The sequence below is a fragment of the Pongo pygmaeus genome, chromosome 8 (genome assembly GCF_028885625.2).
Source record: "Pongo pygmaeus isolate AG05252 chromosome 8, NHGRI_mPonPyg2-v2.0_pri, whole genome shotgun sequence".
Lineage (NCBI taxonomy): Eukaryota > Metazoa > Chordata > Mammalia > Primates > Hominidae > Pongo > Pongo pygmaeus.
The window spans coordinates 25046917-25063852 of NC_072381.2; the positions used below are offsets into that span (position 1 = coordinate 25046917).

At 41.6% G+C, this 16936-nt stretch overlaps 1 protein-coding gene across 4 annotated transcripts in view; it reads right to left on the reverse strand.

Moving 5' to 3' along the window:
* The window catches only part of PRTFDC1 (phosphoribosyl transferase domain containing 1), a 110378-nt gene that overhangs the window by 18668 nt on the left and 74774 nt on the right, over window positions 1–16936 (reverse strand). For all 4 annotated transcript variants that reach the window (XM_054503513.2, XM_054503514.2, XM_063669681.1 and 1 more), the window contains one exon: window positions 4942–5007. In XM_054503513.2, coding sequence (XP_054359488.1) covers window positions 4942–5007 — 66 coding nt within the window. The remainder of the gene's footprint in view (window positions 1–4941; window positions 5008–16936) is intronic.

A 16936-nucleotide genomic window follows, 5' to 3' on the forward strand; every position in this document is an offset into this window, starting at 1 on the left:
AGAGAGGTGGCTGTGTAGAGTCTCCTTTTTTTCTAAATATTTTAATCTCATGTCTTCAAGGGCTCCAGAAGTATTATACAGTTACGGGTTCATAATGCCTCTAACTCACAGCATGACAAGATTATGTAGGTGAGCTATTTCCCTATGTTTTATAGAGTTCTTTCATACACAAATTTAATTTTAAAAAATCCTTTCTAGCCCTCCCTCCTTCATTTAACTCTTGTCACGGCTCCTGATGCCACGATTCCTTCTCTTCCACCCTAACTTGGCTGCTGTAGTTCAAGTGCTCCTGCAGGCTCCGCCCACCCCGCCCGCCTCCAAACTGCTCTCTCCCCTCTTTCAGCCATTCTTCCCTCTTGTCAGTTTCATTTTCCTAAAACACAGCTCCATGATGTCATCTCTGCTCAAATACTTCTGTGTCTCTTGTCTGCTTTGCTGAGCAAGTTCAGCTCTTCATTGCGACTTTCAATGTATTCTGCACACCAAACCCCGTGTTTATGGTTTTTTTTTTTCCTATTACTTCCCCATTTTTGATTAATTTCCTTCAGTCATGCTGGTCCACTTATGTCCAGTGATCCTGCTCTTTTCTCGATTACCCCATTCCATATTTTTATTTTTATTAAGTATTATTCTTGTTGTAGGCTTTGTGGAATTTTCTTCGAAGCCGTCACCTATTTATGGAGGATTAGGGCTAATTATTAGTGCGGGATAGGTTGTGGTATTGTATTAAATTTTGGTGGGGTTTTTGTAGGTTTAATTTTTTTTTTTTTTTTTGAGGCAGGGTCTTGCTCTGTCACCCAGGCTAGAGTGCAGTGGCATGATCTTGGCTCACTGCAACCTCTGCCTCCAGGGTTCAAGCAATTCTCCTGCCTCAGCTGGGATTAGAGGTGTGTGCCATCACGTCTGGCTAATTTTTGTATTTTTAGTAGAGACTGGGGTCTTGCCATGTTGGCCAGGCTGGTCTCAAACTCCTGACCTCAAGTGATCCACTCGCCTCAGTCTCCCAAAGTGCTGGGATTATAGGCATGAGCTACTGTGCCTGGCTGGCTTAATGGTTTTTAAAATTTATTTGGAGGGAATGATCGTTGGTTTTGGGTACAAGACAGTGATAGCTATGTAGAAGTACCTTGAGGCTTGGGGGTCAACTGTTGCCATTGGGAGACCCTTCCTTTCTCTTCTGTGTTAGTCACAAACCCTTCTATTCCAGGCAAAAGCTCACCCTCCCCTCGCTAAGACTATCTGAATCCTAAGGAATCCTTCATTCTTTGGATTTCTTTAAATCCAAGGAAAGAGTCTTGTGTGGAAAGACCTATGGGGCTCTTCTTAGAGTGCCAAGCATGAAATAAGAGAAGGTGTGTTCCTGGGAACAAATTCCTGGCAGAGTAATAACACGATGATAAATGTACTTTAAATGTAAGTTTACTGAATGACTGACAAATTGTATTATGACTACAGGAGAAAGGAGAAATCACTGCAGCCTCAACCTCCTGAGCCCAAGTGATCACCCACCTCAGCCTCCTGAGTAGCTGAGACTACAGGCGTGCACCACCATGCCTGGCTAAATTTTAAATTTCTTTTGTAGAGACACAGTCTCACTATGTTGCCCAGGCTGGTCTCAAACTCCTGTCCTCAACAATCCTTTCATCCACTGCAGATATTTATTGCAGTTTCAGACTTTCTTCTACACCCACTAAAACAAGTACCCACTAACTGTTGGGTGCCTTTTCCTTTTACATTTTTTTTTCCAGCTAGTGTATATTCTGCATGATGGAAAGATTTTGGAGAGCCTCTAAAATTTATCTGTAAAATCTTGCCAATCCTTATTTTAAAAATTTTATTTTTTCATTGATACACAATGTTTTATGTATTTACGGAGTACATATGAGTGTTTGTTACATGCACAGAATGTGTAATGAGCAGGTCAGTGTATTTGGGGTAGCCATTGCCTTGACTGCCTGTCATTTCTATGTGTTGGGAACATCTCAAGTCTTCTAGCTACTTTGAAATATACAACACATTGCTGTTAACCATCGTCACTCTACATTGCCATTGAATAGTGGGGCTTATTTGTTCTATCTAACTTAATTGATAACCTTTCATGGAGAGGCTGAATTAAGAATGAGTGAACAGAGTGGCTCATATGAAGGCCTTTATCTTTTTTTTTTTAAACTTACTCATATCTTGTATTTTATTTCTTATGAAAATGGCTACCCAAAGAAGTCATGGTAGCAGCCTACTATTCTAAGGCAGCAACTATAACTTAAATGCTAACAAACTCACTCCATAAGACCAAAAACCCTTCCCCAGGGCTGTAATGGGCATTTAAGTTTCCCAAACCCAGTGACAACTAATGATTTTTATTACCTATCGAATGGAAACAAATGGATTTTAATAGTTCCCCTACAGCTGAAAAACTCCACAAACAATACATTGCCTCTTCCTACATGATCCGTTGACTCACACCAGCAATAGCTTCTAAAACATTTACAGCTGTGATGTTCAAACTGGGCTCTGGCTACTTCTGATGGTTATTTGGTGTTATGCCAAGGCATATTGGAAGGCCTTTATCTTTTTTAAGGAAAAGGAAATTTTAAAAGCTAAGTGAAATTTTTTTCACTGTTCCACCTCAGCTGTGTTGCATTCACTTCCTCAGTCCCCCTTGAATCTCCTGTGAGGAAGCCCTTCTGCCTCAACAAAGAGGGTGCTCCTACCTCACTCAGCACCTTCCTCTCCACCTCTCAATTAACCAGCTGGTGGGTGTGTCCTTGGGTGTGACCAGGTGGGCTTATTTACCATTTCCCTCTGCCCTGTCCTCTCTTCCCCCAAATTAATCGAAGACTTCTTTCTAATTTCTATATAAGAGGACCATCCACTTGTTCAGTCACCAAATATTTATTCCAATTTGTTATGGACCAGGTATGGTCTCTGCCCACTTCAAGCTGACTTCCTGGTTGGGGAGAGAGGCAAATAAAAAATAAGCCCTAAGGTAAACATTGCAACTTGTGGAAAGGGCTCTAGTGGAAACAAGGTATGGATATACAGATTATTATTATCTTTTTTTAAGGGACAGAGTCTTGTTCTGTCGCCCAGGCTGGAGTGCACTGGTGCCATCATAGCTCACTGCAGCCTTAACTCTTGGGCTTAAGTGATCCTCCTCCTCAGCCTCCCAAGTAGCTGGGATTACAGGTGTGCACCACCATGCCTGGCTAATTTTCGTATTTTTAGTAGAAACAGGGTTTTGCTATGTTGGCCTGGCAGGTCTCGAACTCCTGACCTCAAATGATCTGCCCACTTCAGCCTCTGAAAGTGCTGGGATTGCAGGCATGAGCCACCATGCCCAGCCATCTATGTGCAAATTTCTTCTTGGCATTCATTTGGGAATTTTAGAGTTGTCACTTTGCATAGCAAAAGCACAAGGTAAACTATTTCTTTTGTGTAATAAACCTGTAAGGCAGTGTCCTACAATAATAAAATGCTAAAATGACGTATTAGCTAAAGACCACTCCAGGGTCGTTAAAACTTATGAATTTCTGGAAATTACTTTGAGTATTTTAGCTTTCTAGGATGTTGTTTTATGCACCAATGTAACAGTAACATCAAATGGTGGCTTAGTGATGCATTAACAGCAACAAGTTAATTCCTGTTTTTATGGAACACAATTTACTGCTAGATAGCCATTTAACACATAGATCTACTATGCTGTCTTCAGAGTAGAGGGAAGTACACTGTTTTGTAGTCAGAGTCCTTGTGGCTCCACTTTGGGCAGCGGAAGCAGGTGGATCACTTGAGGTCAGGAGTTTGAGACCAGCCTGGCCAACATGGTGAAACCCCGTCTCTACTAAAAATACAAAAATTACCCGGGCATGGTGGCAGGTGCCTGTAATCCCAGCTACTTGGGAGGCTGAGGCAGGGGAATCATTTGAAACCAGGAGGTGGAGGTTGCAGTGAGCTGAGATCATGCCACTGCACTCCAACCTGGGGACAGAGCAAGACTCTGCCTAAAAAAAAAAAAAAAAAAAAAAAAAAAAAAAAGTCCTTGTGGCTCTATAGCCATCCTATGATTATTACACATATTTTTATTAAATGTGGCTGCTATTTTTTTCCCTACCCGGGCATTGCATAACAATAACAACCACAAGTATGAGAGATTAAGCTTGTGTAATAGACTAATCCATTTAACTTAGAAAGCCAAGCTGTTCAGGGATAAGGAATACAAGCTAGGTCAGTACGGCTGAACAAAAACAAATTCCGGATTGCTTTTATTCACAGCAAATGTGCATTTCAAGTAACATTCCACCAACATCATCTTCGTTAGGAAACAACTCTTCTTTCCAGTTTATGTATTTATGTTAGAATCTAAACAGTCTTTTCACTTAATTATTAAGCACTGGCATATTTGGAACTCCAAGTTAAAACCGGAGGTGTTCTTCCTATTATCTAATAGTTTACATTGTTTTTAATAGAAAAAAAGGCAAAGTGCTGAAAACGCACTCTTAAGAGTTCCTTTTCTCTTCCCTTCCCAGATTTTGTACATGTCAATGAACCTGTGTAAATGTCTTACTGACGTGCCTAGGTGCGGAGGATGGATGAAAAAAGAAAAAAAAGGCAGACGAATAAATAAAGGGAAAGCTTCCTTTTCAGAAGGTGCCTGGAAAGATGAGTAGAAAAGGATTAGAACAAGGTGGGCAAAGGGTTTTTGCTGTCTGAAATAAGATTGGAAGGAAGCTTGGAGAAGAAAGATTTGGTCTGCATGGTGTCTTGGAAGCATTCTAAAAAGAATGTTTTAGAAAGGGGAGATCATTAAAATGATTCACGCAGCCATTTGTATGAATTGGAAAACCCGGGAGCGTGTCTGAAATGTCCTGTGAGTGCTGACCTGAAATGCAGGTCACCGATGCCCCCAGACATCAATGCGGTCTGAGCACAGTTACATGAACAAACCTTTCCAGCCAGCGTTGAAAGATCATCGCCTCCGATTATCTGCATCTCACCCATGGACTGGTCATTCTGCAAAAAAGAAGTAAAAAAAGGGAGACAATTTTACTGCACAAGAAAACCTTTAAAGCACATTTTCCTGTCTACCCAGTTAGTGGCCAGAATGTGCCTTACAAATATAGCACAAATAGCTAATAGGGATTCATGGTTGCCTGTGGTTACCAAGAGCCACACTCCTGCTACTGCCCTTGAGACAAAGCTTTCTAATGGCTGGCGGGGAGAGGCTGGGTGTGCAGGGGGAATGGGAGAGAGGAGAGAGGACAGACAAATCTAATATGAAGCAAAACACTCTGGAAGGTGTCTGAGCCTATCCTGGAGCAGAGAAAATTGGAGAAGACAGTCATGCTTCTGTGCTTTGCTTACCTAGGGGTGGACCGAGTTATGTGTCAGCTTTGCCACCAAGCCCTGATTAAAGATCTGCAGTGGAGAACAGTCAGATTCTGGTTCCCTGAGAGACTGGAGGCCTCCGCTACTCCCTACCATTGGAGATCCAGCCCCTCATCTGACATCCAGGGCAATTTTAACAGGCCATGAATCAAGAAGTATTGTACTTAGACCTTCTGACATGAATGATGAGGCCTCAGCCAATTTCTGCAGTCTTAAGAATATGACACTCAGAACTATATATGTGTGTGTATATATATGTATACACAAAATACATATAATATACAAAATATATATATACACAAAATATATATACAAATATATATGCACATATGTGTGTGTGTGTGTGTATATATATATATATATATATATTTTTTTTTTTTTTTTTTTGAGACAGAGTCTCACTTTTGCCCAGGCTGGAGTGCAGTGGCCTGATCATAGCTCATTGCAGCCTCAATCTCCCAGCCTCAAGCAATCCTCCCCTCTCGGCTTCCCAAGTAGCTGAGACTACAGACAGGCACATACCACAGTGCCTGGCTAATTTTTTTTCTTAATTTATTTTTATTTTTAGTAGAGAAAAGGTCTTGCTATGTCATCCAGGCTGGTCTTGAACTCCCGAGCCCAAGTGATTCTCCTGTCTTGGCCTCCCAAAGTGCTGGGATTACAGAGAGGTGCCACCATGCCTGGCCTCAGAGCCATATTTAGAAGACTTTTCATTCAAATCCTGTTAGAGTTTATGATCATTTACTTTCATCATGTTTATGTATGGTATATTATCCCGTCCTAATGAAACCTCACAAAACAAACAAACAAACAAAGTGGATTGTTACATAGTGACCATCATAATAGAATGACACAGAGGCAAAACAAGAAACAGAACCAGCCACTTGTCTCCCAGCCTCATTACGACCCACATTAAAGGAACCAAAGCCGATATATTCAGGCAGTCTGCTTCATGACCAAGCAAGAATGCTGTGATGTTGCAATCCCTTGATTCTAACAATAACCTTGGGGAGAAAAAGACAATATAGGCACCATATGTGCTACATGCTGAACCAGGAAACGTCTTTAGTTACTGCTGTGGACAGCTGTCACTTTTGCTAGCTCAGCACCTTTCCTCCTAAAGAGGCCCTCCCTCTTCCTGGGGGGGAGTCCATTCCGCGTGGTTCAGGTAGGGCCAGGCCTTCGCAGTGCAGGCCAACCAGCTGGGCCTGAAGCTATATCCAATCTCAGACTTCCCAGCTCCTCAAGCCAATTCCCTTAGGAATTTTCTTGGGCTGGTCTGAATTGGATTCTCTCACTTGTAACTGAGTCTCTATCTAGAGGTACAGTTACTTTGTTATGGAGTTGGTCATCTGGGAAGGGAAAAAACAGCCAAACCACCAGTAGGACAGTTTTGACAATGAAACACCGTTTGTCTTTTTACCTTGCTGCTCAAACGAAAAAAAAAGACCTTATAATTTTTTACCTTTTTTTTTTTTTAAGAGACATGGTCTCAGTCTGTCACCTAGGCTAGAGAGCAGTGGTGCAATCATAGTTCACTGCTGCCTCAAACTCCTGGGCTCAAGCGATCCTCCTGCCTCAACCTCTCAAGTAGCTGGGACTACAGGTGCATACCACTATGCCTGGCCAAATATTTTTACTTCTGCTTGGTAAAGCATTCACTCGTTACCATGGATGGTTGGAGGGAGCACAGGCAGACAAGGAGAGAGGCTTCACACACTAGCTCATCCTGAAATGGTCCACTAAGTTAGATAAAACCAGTGATTTTCTCCTTATGGGAATTGATGTCAAAAGGAGAAAAATCAAAGGATATTCAGAATTTACAGATGTTTTGCTGTTTTTGTTCATATATCATCAGATATTCACAAGTAGTCATGAAAGTGGTTAAGGACTTGTCAAAAATGTCAAAGGAGAAAATTTTCTTGTCACTGCTAGAGATGCTGAAATACAGGAATTAACATAGGAAGAATTTCTGCACATTAGACTTAAATATGTTGTTAATAGCAGCAGGAAAATTAAAATTTCAGTACTTCCAGGGACTCGGTTATACAGAATTGAATACAACTACTAAACCACAAAGTTTAATGTAACCAGTGAGATTTATAGTCTGTCAGATCAGAGTAAATTTCACAGTAATTCTACTATTTTCATCTTCATTCTACTGATTAAAACCGAAAACCAAAAAACATCAGATAACTAAATAATGTGCTAAAAGTCATAGAGTATGTTACCAAGCAAGTGTTACTTAAGAAAGTCTTACTCCTTCCAAGTGTACAAACATGTTTTTAAAAAATTTTTAATTGACCAACAATTACTGTATATATTTCATATGGTTAGGCTGTGTCCCCACCAAATCTCATCTTGAACTGTAGTTCTCATAATTCCCATGTGTCATGGGGAGGGACCCACTGGGAGGTAAATGAATCATGACAGCAGTTACCTTCATGCTGGTCTCATGATAATGAGTGAGTTCTCACGAGATCTGATGGTTTCATTAAGGGGCTTTTCCCCCCGCTTCGTTCTGCACTTCTCCTTCCTGTCATCATGTGAAGAAGGGCATGTTTGTTTCCCCTTCCACCATGATTGTAGGTTTCCTGAGGCTTTCCTAGCCCTGTGGAACTGTGAATCAATTAAGCCTCTTTCCTCTATAAATTACCCAGTCTCGGGTATGTGTTGTTATTAGCAACATGAGAATGGACTAATACAATATTTATGAGGTACAATGTGATGTTACGATACGTTTCTACATTATGGAATGATCAGATAAGGCTAATTAGCATATCCATCACTTCAGATATTTATCATTTCTTGTGTTGAGAACATTTAAATTCTCTTTTAGCTGTTTTGACATACACATTATTATTAATTGTAGTCTTTGTACTGTGCAATAGAACACCAGAACTTATTCCTCCTATCTGCCTGTAACTTTGCACCCACTGACCAACCTCTCCCTTTTCCCCATTCTTCCCTGCTGCCCCCAGCCTCTGGTAAGCACCGTTCTATTCTCTACTTCTATGAGTTCAACTTTTTTATATTACACATATAAATGCAATTATATGGTATTTATCACTCTGTGCCTGGCTTATTTCACTCAGCATAATGTTCTCAGTCCTTTCATGTATATACATGTTTTTAATATTAGATTTGCCCTTAATTCATCTGGAATTTATATCTTCCAAGTGGGTATATTGTCAATTGTTCCAATATAACTTACGGAATTATTATTTTTCCCTACTGGTTTGAAACATCATTTTGATCTTATCTTTCATTCTCATATGTAAGGGTCAGTTTCTATAATTTTCTAATCTAACATGTCTACTTCAACATTAATTAATCTAACATGTCCAATTAATTAATCTAACTTATCTATTTCCAACACCCAAATCATATTGTTATAATTCTCATAGTTTTTTTTTTTTTTAAGAGGCTGGGTCTTGTTCTGTCACCCAGGCTGGAGTGCAGTGATGTAATCACAGCTCATTGCACCCTCGAACTCCTGGCTGCCAGCAATCCTCCTGCCTTGGCCTCCCAAAGTGCTAGGATTATAGGTGTGAGCCACCATGCATGGACTTATCAGAGCTTTTTAGTATGTTTTAATATTTGATAGGGCAAGTCCACTTTTCAGTTCTTTTTAAAAATTGCCTTGAGGCTGAGGGTGGTGGCTCATGCCTGCAGAGGCGGGCACTTTGGGAGGCTAAGGCAGGAGGATTGCTTGAGCCCAGGAGTTTGAGACCAGCCTGGGCAACATAGTGAAACCAACATTTCTACCAAAACAAAACAAAACAAAACAAAACAAAACAAAAAACCCAACAAACCCAAAACTGTCTTGGTTACTTTTGTACATTTTTTTCCTGTCTGGTAGGCTGTACAAAGATCAACTGAATTAATGCATGTGGAACATTTAGAACAGAACCTGGCACATGGTTAGCATTCAGTAAATGCTAGACAGGATTAATTTCTTTTTAAAAAATTTTATGGCCAAGGGCAGTGGCTGACACCTGTAATCCCAGCCCTTTGAGAGGCCAAGGCAGGCGGATCACGAGGTCAGGAGTTCAAGACCAGCCTGACCAATATGGTGAAATCCCATGTCTACTAAAAATACAAAAATTAGCCAGGTATGGTGGTGCACACCTATAGTCCCAGCTACTCGGGAGGCTGAGGCAGGAGAATCTCTTGGACCTGGAAGGTGGAGGTTGCAGTGAGCCGAGGTCACGTCACTGTACTCCAGCCTGGGCGACAGAGCGAGCCTCCATCTCAAAAAAAAAAAATTATTATTATTTATTTTATTATTTATGGAGATGAAGTCTCACTGTATTGCCCAGGCTGGTCTCCAACTCCTGGCCCAAGCAATCCTCCCACCTCAGTCTCCCAATTTCTTTTGCTTCTTTCCCCCAATCCCCCGCTCCTCGACTCAGCCCCTGAGGAAATGGCTACTCCTCAGTCCTCCACTGGAGTCTAGAGCTCCCCTGGTTTAAACACTCCAGAAAAATAAGCCTTTTATTTCCCACTGGGATGGTGAAGGAAACTTAGAGGTTCAGCTTCTCCATTCAAAGGCTTTCAACCAACCTTGTTGTTTTCATTCCATTCCCTCCTTACTTCACCTTCTAAAAACCTACTCCTGAGCCTTCCAGGAATTTGTGGCACGACCCCCCTACTTCTCATTGATAGTCCCCTCCACCAGCATTTTGATGTTCATTTTCTCTATTCGGCTGAGTCAGTGCTCTTCCTTGATCAGGCACATACCACCATGCCCGGCTAATTATTTTTTTTCAGTAGAGATTGGGTCTCACTATTTTGGTCAAGCTGGTCTCAAACAACTGGGCTACAGTGATCCTCTTGACTTAGCCTTGCAATCGCTGGGATTATGGCCGTGAGCCATCCCGCCAGGCCTAACCATGATATTTTTCTAATGGTTCAAAATCATCCTATATTTCTTGGATTGACGTTTGTGTGTTTTTAATGAACGTCACTGGTTTGAAGATAGATGAACAATCCCAAATAAAATATTATAAGTCAGATTGGTCCATTGTTTTATTTTCTTTTGCTACCTTTGTGTATTTTTAAAGCAAAGTTATGCTAGCTTCATGTAATAAGTTGGTTTTTCTATGCACTAGAAGATTCTGTATATAAATGGATTTAGCTGTTTCACTAATGTTCAGTAGAGCTCAGAAATAGTTTTATTTGTTTTATTTTATTTTTGAGACAGAGTCTTGCTCTGTTGCACAGGCTGGAGTGCAGTGGTACAATCTTGGCTCACTGCAACCTCCACCTCCCCAATTCAAGCGATTCTCCCACTTCACCCTCCTGAGTAGCTGGGATTGCAGGCGTGCGCCACCATGACGGGCTAATTTTTGTATTTTTAATAGAGACGGCGTTTCACCATGTTGGTCAGGCTGGTCTTGAACTCCTGGCCTCAAGCAATCTGCCTGCCTCAGCCTCCCAAAGTGCTGGGATTACACGCGTGAGCCACTGTGCCTGGCCAGAATAGGTATTATTTAATCTCCAATTTGCAAATGAAGAAACAGAGACAATAAGAGTTTAAGAAACTTTCCCAAAGAGGGCTGGGTGTGGTGGTTCACGCCTGTAATCCCAGCACTTCGGGAGGCCGAGGCGGGTGGATCACTTGAGGTTAAGACCAGCCTGGCCAACATGGTGAAACCCCATCTCTACTAAAAATACAAAAAGTAGCCTGGCGTGGTGGCACGTGCCTGCAATTCCAGCTACTCAGGAGGCTGAGGTGGGAGAATCGCTTGAACCTGGGAGGTGGAGGTTGTGGTGAGCCAAGATTGCACCACTGCACCCCAGCCTGGGCGACAGAGCAAGACTCTGTCTAAAAAAAAAAGATAGAAACTTTCCCAAAGAGGTGCTGCTGGTAAGCGAACGAGCCCAGTTCAATCCTAGATTCGCCTGACTGCACAACATTCTTGTGTAGCACCTGGCCCTCCCCAGTATTCCTGGAGGAAAGAAGCACATAGTAGGTCCTCCCTGGAGAGGAACACCAAGGGGTGCAGGATCTGGCTGCATCAGTGAAGTCAGAGGCATAAGTTGAAATGGACAGGAGAAATCAACTTCTCCATAGGAATGCTGGTGGCAGAGGATGTGTGGATTTACTTAAATACAAAAGGAAACCTCTGACCTTTAGTCACGCATCTTTGGAAAAACTATTTTGGAAATATTAGGTGACCTGGTCTCTAGGTACTCCATAGAGCATGCCAGATAGCGCAGCAGGGGAGACGATTCCTCACCAAACAGACAATTTGGACTGCTTTGAGAACGTTCAGGAAAAAAACAAACTGAGGAAGAATAAATATCCTAAATATCCTGTCCTTTTGAGGAACCAGAAGAGGAAAAGTAAAGAAAACAAATAAACAAGAGAACCATCCTGTAAGCCATTCATTTCAAGAGTCAGAGCGCAACTTGCTTCAAAATCTCTACACAAAGGCTCTCAATATTCTCCACCCCCACAGAGGCCTTAACTTTGCTTTTCCCCTTTTTTCATCCTAATCCTTCCTCTCAGCTATTCTCCTGTGCTCAGAGAGGTCGCTGATACTCTATCAAATGGACAGAGATGCAAAACAGAGTCAGAAACATTTCATTATAAGATGATTTAATGATCAAGCTGGAGAACTCCTAATTAAAATGTTGCAAATGGCTCGAATTGATTTTTTTCAAAACTCTGAGCATTTGATACCAGCTCAGATAATAAGGACAGGTGAATTGATTCCAGTATTCGTTTTCCAATCAGTGGTTGATGTGAGATGTAACTTGTAATTGAGTCCCTCAGTCTTTTAAGCTGCAGGGAGCCAAAGTGGAAGTTGATGCAGAGCCAGAGTCAGTGAAGCTCTAGCACTGTCCCTTGCTTCCACCAGAGCTGTTCTACCCGTCTCTGTTGTATTTATTGAATTTTTTTTTTCTTTTTTGAGATAGGGTTTCGCTCTTGTTACCCAGGCTGCAGTGCAGTGGTGCAACCTTGGCTCACTGCAACCTCTGCCTCCCGGGATCAAGCAATTCTCCTGCCTCAGCCTCCCAAGTAACTAGGATTACAGGCGCGTGCCACCATGCCTGGCTGATTTTTGTATTTTTAGTAGAGAGATAGGGTTTCACCATGTCGGCTAGGCTGGTCTGGAACTCCTGACCTCAGATGATCCGCCTGCCTCGGCCTCCCAAAGTGTTGGGATTACAAGAATGAGCCACCGTGCCTGGCTGTATTTACTGAATTCTAAAGAAGACACTGGGGAGGAAATGTTCTGCTATCAAAAAACCCAAAAGTTTGAAAACTATTAGGTGGGTGCAAAAGTAACTGTAGTTTTTGCCTTTTTTCAAATGGCAAGGACTGCAATTACTTTTGCACCAACCTAATATCGTGTTAATGTTTTTATTCCTTGAAATCAACTTACCTTCTTTTCAGTTTCCTGTTCATTTAAATACCCATTTGGTGCTTAGATTGTTTTTGTGGAGAAACTCATGCTTGCAATCTCTGTGGGGTGAGTCGGGAGAAGGGAGAATGTGGAGACCAAGCGAATAGGCAGCTGGCGTCTCAGGAATTCAGGGACCAGGCTGCCTGGGTTCTGGCCACAGCTCCACTTTTTGTGCACTGACTTTGAGGAAGTTACCTAACCTTTCAGCGCTTCAGTTTCCCTATGAATAAAAAGAGTATATTCAGAGTTCCTACTTCATAGGAGCATAGGGAGGATTAAATGAATTAGTACGTATTAAGCACTTAGAAAAGTGCCTGGCATTTTATAATAAATAGTACATAAAGTATGCTCTGTTTTCTTGACATCTGCCTTTAGTATTTTTTTTTTCTTTTTCTTTTTTCTTTTTTGAGACAGAGTCTTGCACTGTTGACCAGGCTGGAGTGCAGTGGCGTGAACTCAGCTCACTGCAACCTCTGCCTCCTGGGCTCAAGTGATTCTCCTGCCTTAGCCTCCCAAGTAGCTGGGATTACAGGCTACCAGGCCCGGCTAAATTTTTTGTTGTTGTTGTATTTTTAGTAGAGATGGGGTTTCACCATGTCTTTAGTCTTGCCTTTAATCTTAAGAAAGATACACATCTGTGTGAGTCTCCTGACATTGGTTTTGTGATTTATTCTTTGTTCATTCACACAGCAGATAACACATACATGTAAGCCATGTGCTCTGTGGTTAGGGTTTACTGAGGTGGACTGACCCCATGAGGCATATGGTTAAGAAGGGCTGCTGTCCCTCTGGTGCCAATCTATTGATTGGCTATCACCTTGGAAATGCACTCATCTGTGTGTTCCTTTGGGGTTTCTCAGTGAACCCCCAGTTCCCATGCTGCAGTGTCTGATGTTTACACTGAGCCATTGCGTGGGCAAAATTTCCATCATTCCACTTTATGTCTTTCTCTCTCTCTTTCTTTCTTTCTTTCCCTCTTTCTTTTCTTTCTTTCCCTCTCTTTCTTTTCTTTCTTTCTTTCTCTCTCTTTCCCTCTTTCTTTCTTCCCTCTTTCTTTCCCCTTTTCTTTCTTTCCTACCTTCTTCTTTCTTTCTTTCTTTCCTTTCTTTCTCTCTGTCCCTCCCTCCCTCCTTTCTTTCTCTCTTTCTCTCTTTCCTTTCTTTCTTTCCTTCTTTCTCTTTCTTTCTTTCCGTCCTCCCTCCTCCCTCCCTCCTTTCCTTCTTTCTTTCTTTCTTTCTTTCTTCCCTCCCTCCCTCCCTCCCTCCTTTCTTCCTTTCTTTCTTTCTTTCTTCTTTCTTTCTTTCCTTTTTCTTTCTTTCTTTCTCAGAGCCTGACTCTGTCATCCACGTGGGAAAGCAGTGGTGCAATCATAGCTTACTGCAACCTCAAACTCCTGGGCTCAAGCGATCTCCCACTTCAGCTCCCCAAGTAGCTGGGACTACAGATGTGCACCACCACACCCAGCTGATTTTTTTTATTTTTATTTTTAGAGATGGGGTCTTACTCTGTTGACCAGGCTGGTCTTGAATTCCTGGCCTCAGGTGATCCTCTCGCCTTGGCCTTCCAAAACACCTGGTCCCACTTTGCTGTTTTCATCCTTTTTTTCTCAATGGACAGTGGTCACCTGGAGATCATGCTCTGACCCACGTTTGTACTTATTGGCTCTCCCTGGACTCATGTTGGTTTTTCTAGGAAGCTGTTTACAGTAAGCAGGGCATGGAGTGATCCTGAAACTGCTTTGCAGGATGGAGGTAGAAGATCTGTGGTAGAACATGAGCATGGAGTTCCTGATATTTTTCCAGGTCTGGCTGCATTTTTATCTTGGGGATCAGGTCAACTCCTTTCTATAAATCCACCATTTTAGCTTGTGGGAATTTAAAAAAGAATTCACTACTTGTAAACAAAAGAACCTCAATGATCATTCTAGTTTACAGGAAAAGTCAATATTCCACAAATTTTGATAAACATTGTTAATTACCAATTCCTTGCAACCCCTCTCACCATGGCCAATGAACACCGACCACCGTTTTGCACTGAGGGTCCTGGAGTTCTGGGTACAGGAAATGCAATTTGGTTCTTGGTCTTGGCTGGGCATAGCTCATACCACACCTTTCCATCTCTCTTCAAGTGGGTAATTCTTATTCTTTCTTCAAGGCTCAGTTTGCGGGGCATGGTGGCTCACGTCTGTAATCCCAGAGCTTTGGGAGGCTGAGGCAGGTGGATCACCAGAGGTCGGGAGTTCGAGACCAGCCTGGCCAACATGGTAAAACCCTGTGTCTACTAAAAATACAAAAATTAACCAGGTGTGGTGGCACGTGCCTGTAATCCCAGCTATTAGGGAGGGTGAGGCAGGAGAATCACTTGAATCCGGGAGGCAGAGGTTGCAGTGAGTTGAGATCTTGCCACTTCACTCCAGCCTGGGTGACAGAGCAGATCTGTCTCAAAAAAAAAAAAAAAAAAGAAAAGAAAAGAAAAAGAGAAAGACTCAGGCATCATCTCTTCTAGGAAGTTTTCCTGGACTCCCCCTGGCTTCCTCTGCATGGGTGCCTCAATCACACTATGCATATCTGGATGTCAACAAAGCACATCCGACTGAAATTTTCTGTGAATGTAGCAATTGCCGATGGAATGAAAACTCTTTCAGCACAGCAGCCGACTTTCATCCTAATTGTACCCCCAGTGGCTGGCACGTTGCAGCATTCAGCGTTTGTTGAGCCAGACTGAAGCTTGTAAGCGTGCATGTTAGCTGTATTTTTAATGCTTCTTCCCCACCCACTTTAGCCACAAAATGTTGGCAAGCAACACTTCCTGTTATGTCTGAGTGATTCCCACCCAAACTACATGTCTTTATTCTTATTACTATTATTTTATTATCTCAGTTCCTGAAAAGCCTGTTTAATATATACTTTTTATTTTTATTTTTTTTTTAGAGATGGGGGTCTCACTATGTTTCCCAGGCTGGTCTCAGACTCCTGGGCTCAAGTGATCCTCCCACCTCAGCCTCCCAAGTAGCTGGGACTATAGGCGTGTGCCACCACGCCCAACATCCTCAAAATGTTAAAAAAAAATAAAAAAAGTAAAAAAAACCCTAAATGCAAAAAGCCACGTGAATTCTGAACATTGAAAATATAAAAATATGAATTCTTGATATTTTAATACCAGTAGTTCATTGGATAATGAGTAAAGGATACAGTTTTCATGTGAAACTAGCAATTTTAGCCAGGAAAAAAATTTTATCTATATATATGTAATTACATATATACAAATATGTTTATATATAAACATATATACATAATTTATATATACCAATATTTATATATAAACATATAGAATATAAATATAAATGTATTCTAATTATAAATAATATAATATAATATAAATATTATATATATATGTTCACCTGTACAATTTAGTTCATTTGAAAGTACACATTCATCTTGCATTTCCTCACTTTGGTGTGCCTAACTCTCCAAACATGATGTGACTTTCTTCTAAGACAAAATGGCTTTCTGTTTAATGACAATGATTAATCACTGTATTGTGATTGGTATTCTACTCCACCCAGTTTCCAAGAGGGGTCCTGGTTAGCTAAGCGTAATCCCCACTGCACAGAGAAAGGCACTTTTCTTTATGAGAAATAAAGGGAGGATGGGTTAGAAGGAGGGACACAATGATGTGGAGAAGCTACAGGCTAGTGGGAAGAAAGAAAGGCCACTACGAAAAAGGAAAAAGGGGAGGAGAGGAGGGAATGGATCTTTATTTCAGTTTAGTTATAGATGACCCCAGGAAAAGAGGAAACTCAGTTTAAAAACAGATTCAGCCGCATTGCTTTACATGAACTTTGTTTGAAACCTTGAAGCAGGATATCCTTCTGTTTTGAACCTTGGTATGGACTTCTTGTTTTGATTTAAATTATGTTTTTAAATCGTGAGGCAGAAGGACAAACACGCGGAGCCTCTTGACACATCTGAATGACCCCAAAGACTCCAGCAAAGTTTATGTTTTAAAATGTAGTTGATGATATCCTAGCAGTGATCATTTCTTTTTTTTTTTTAGACAGAATCTCGCTCTGTTGCCCAGGCTGGAGTGCAGTGGCGCGATCTTGGCTCACTGCAACCTTCATCATCTGGGTTCAA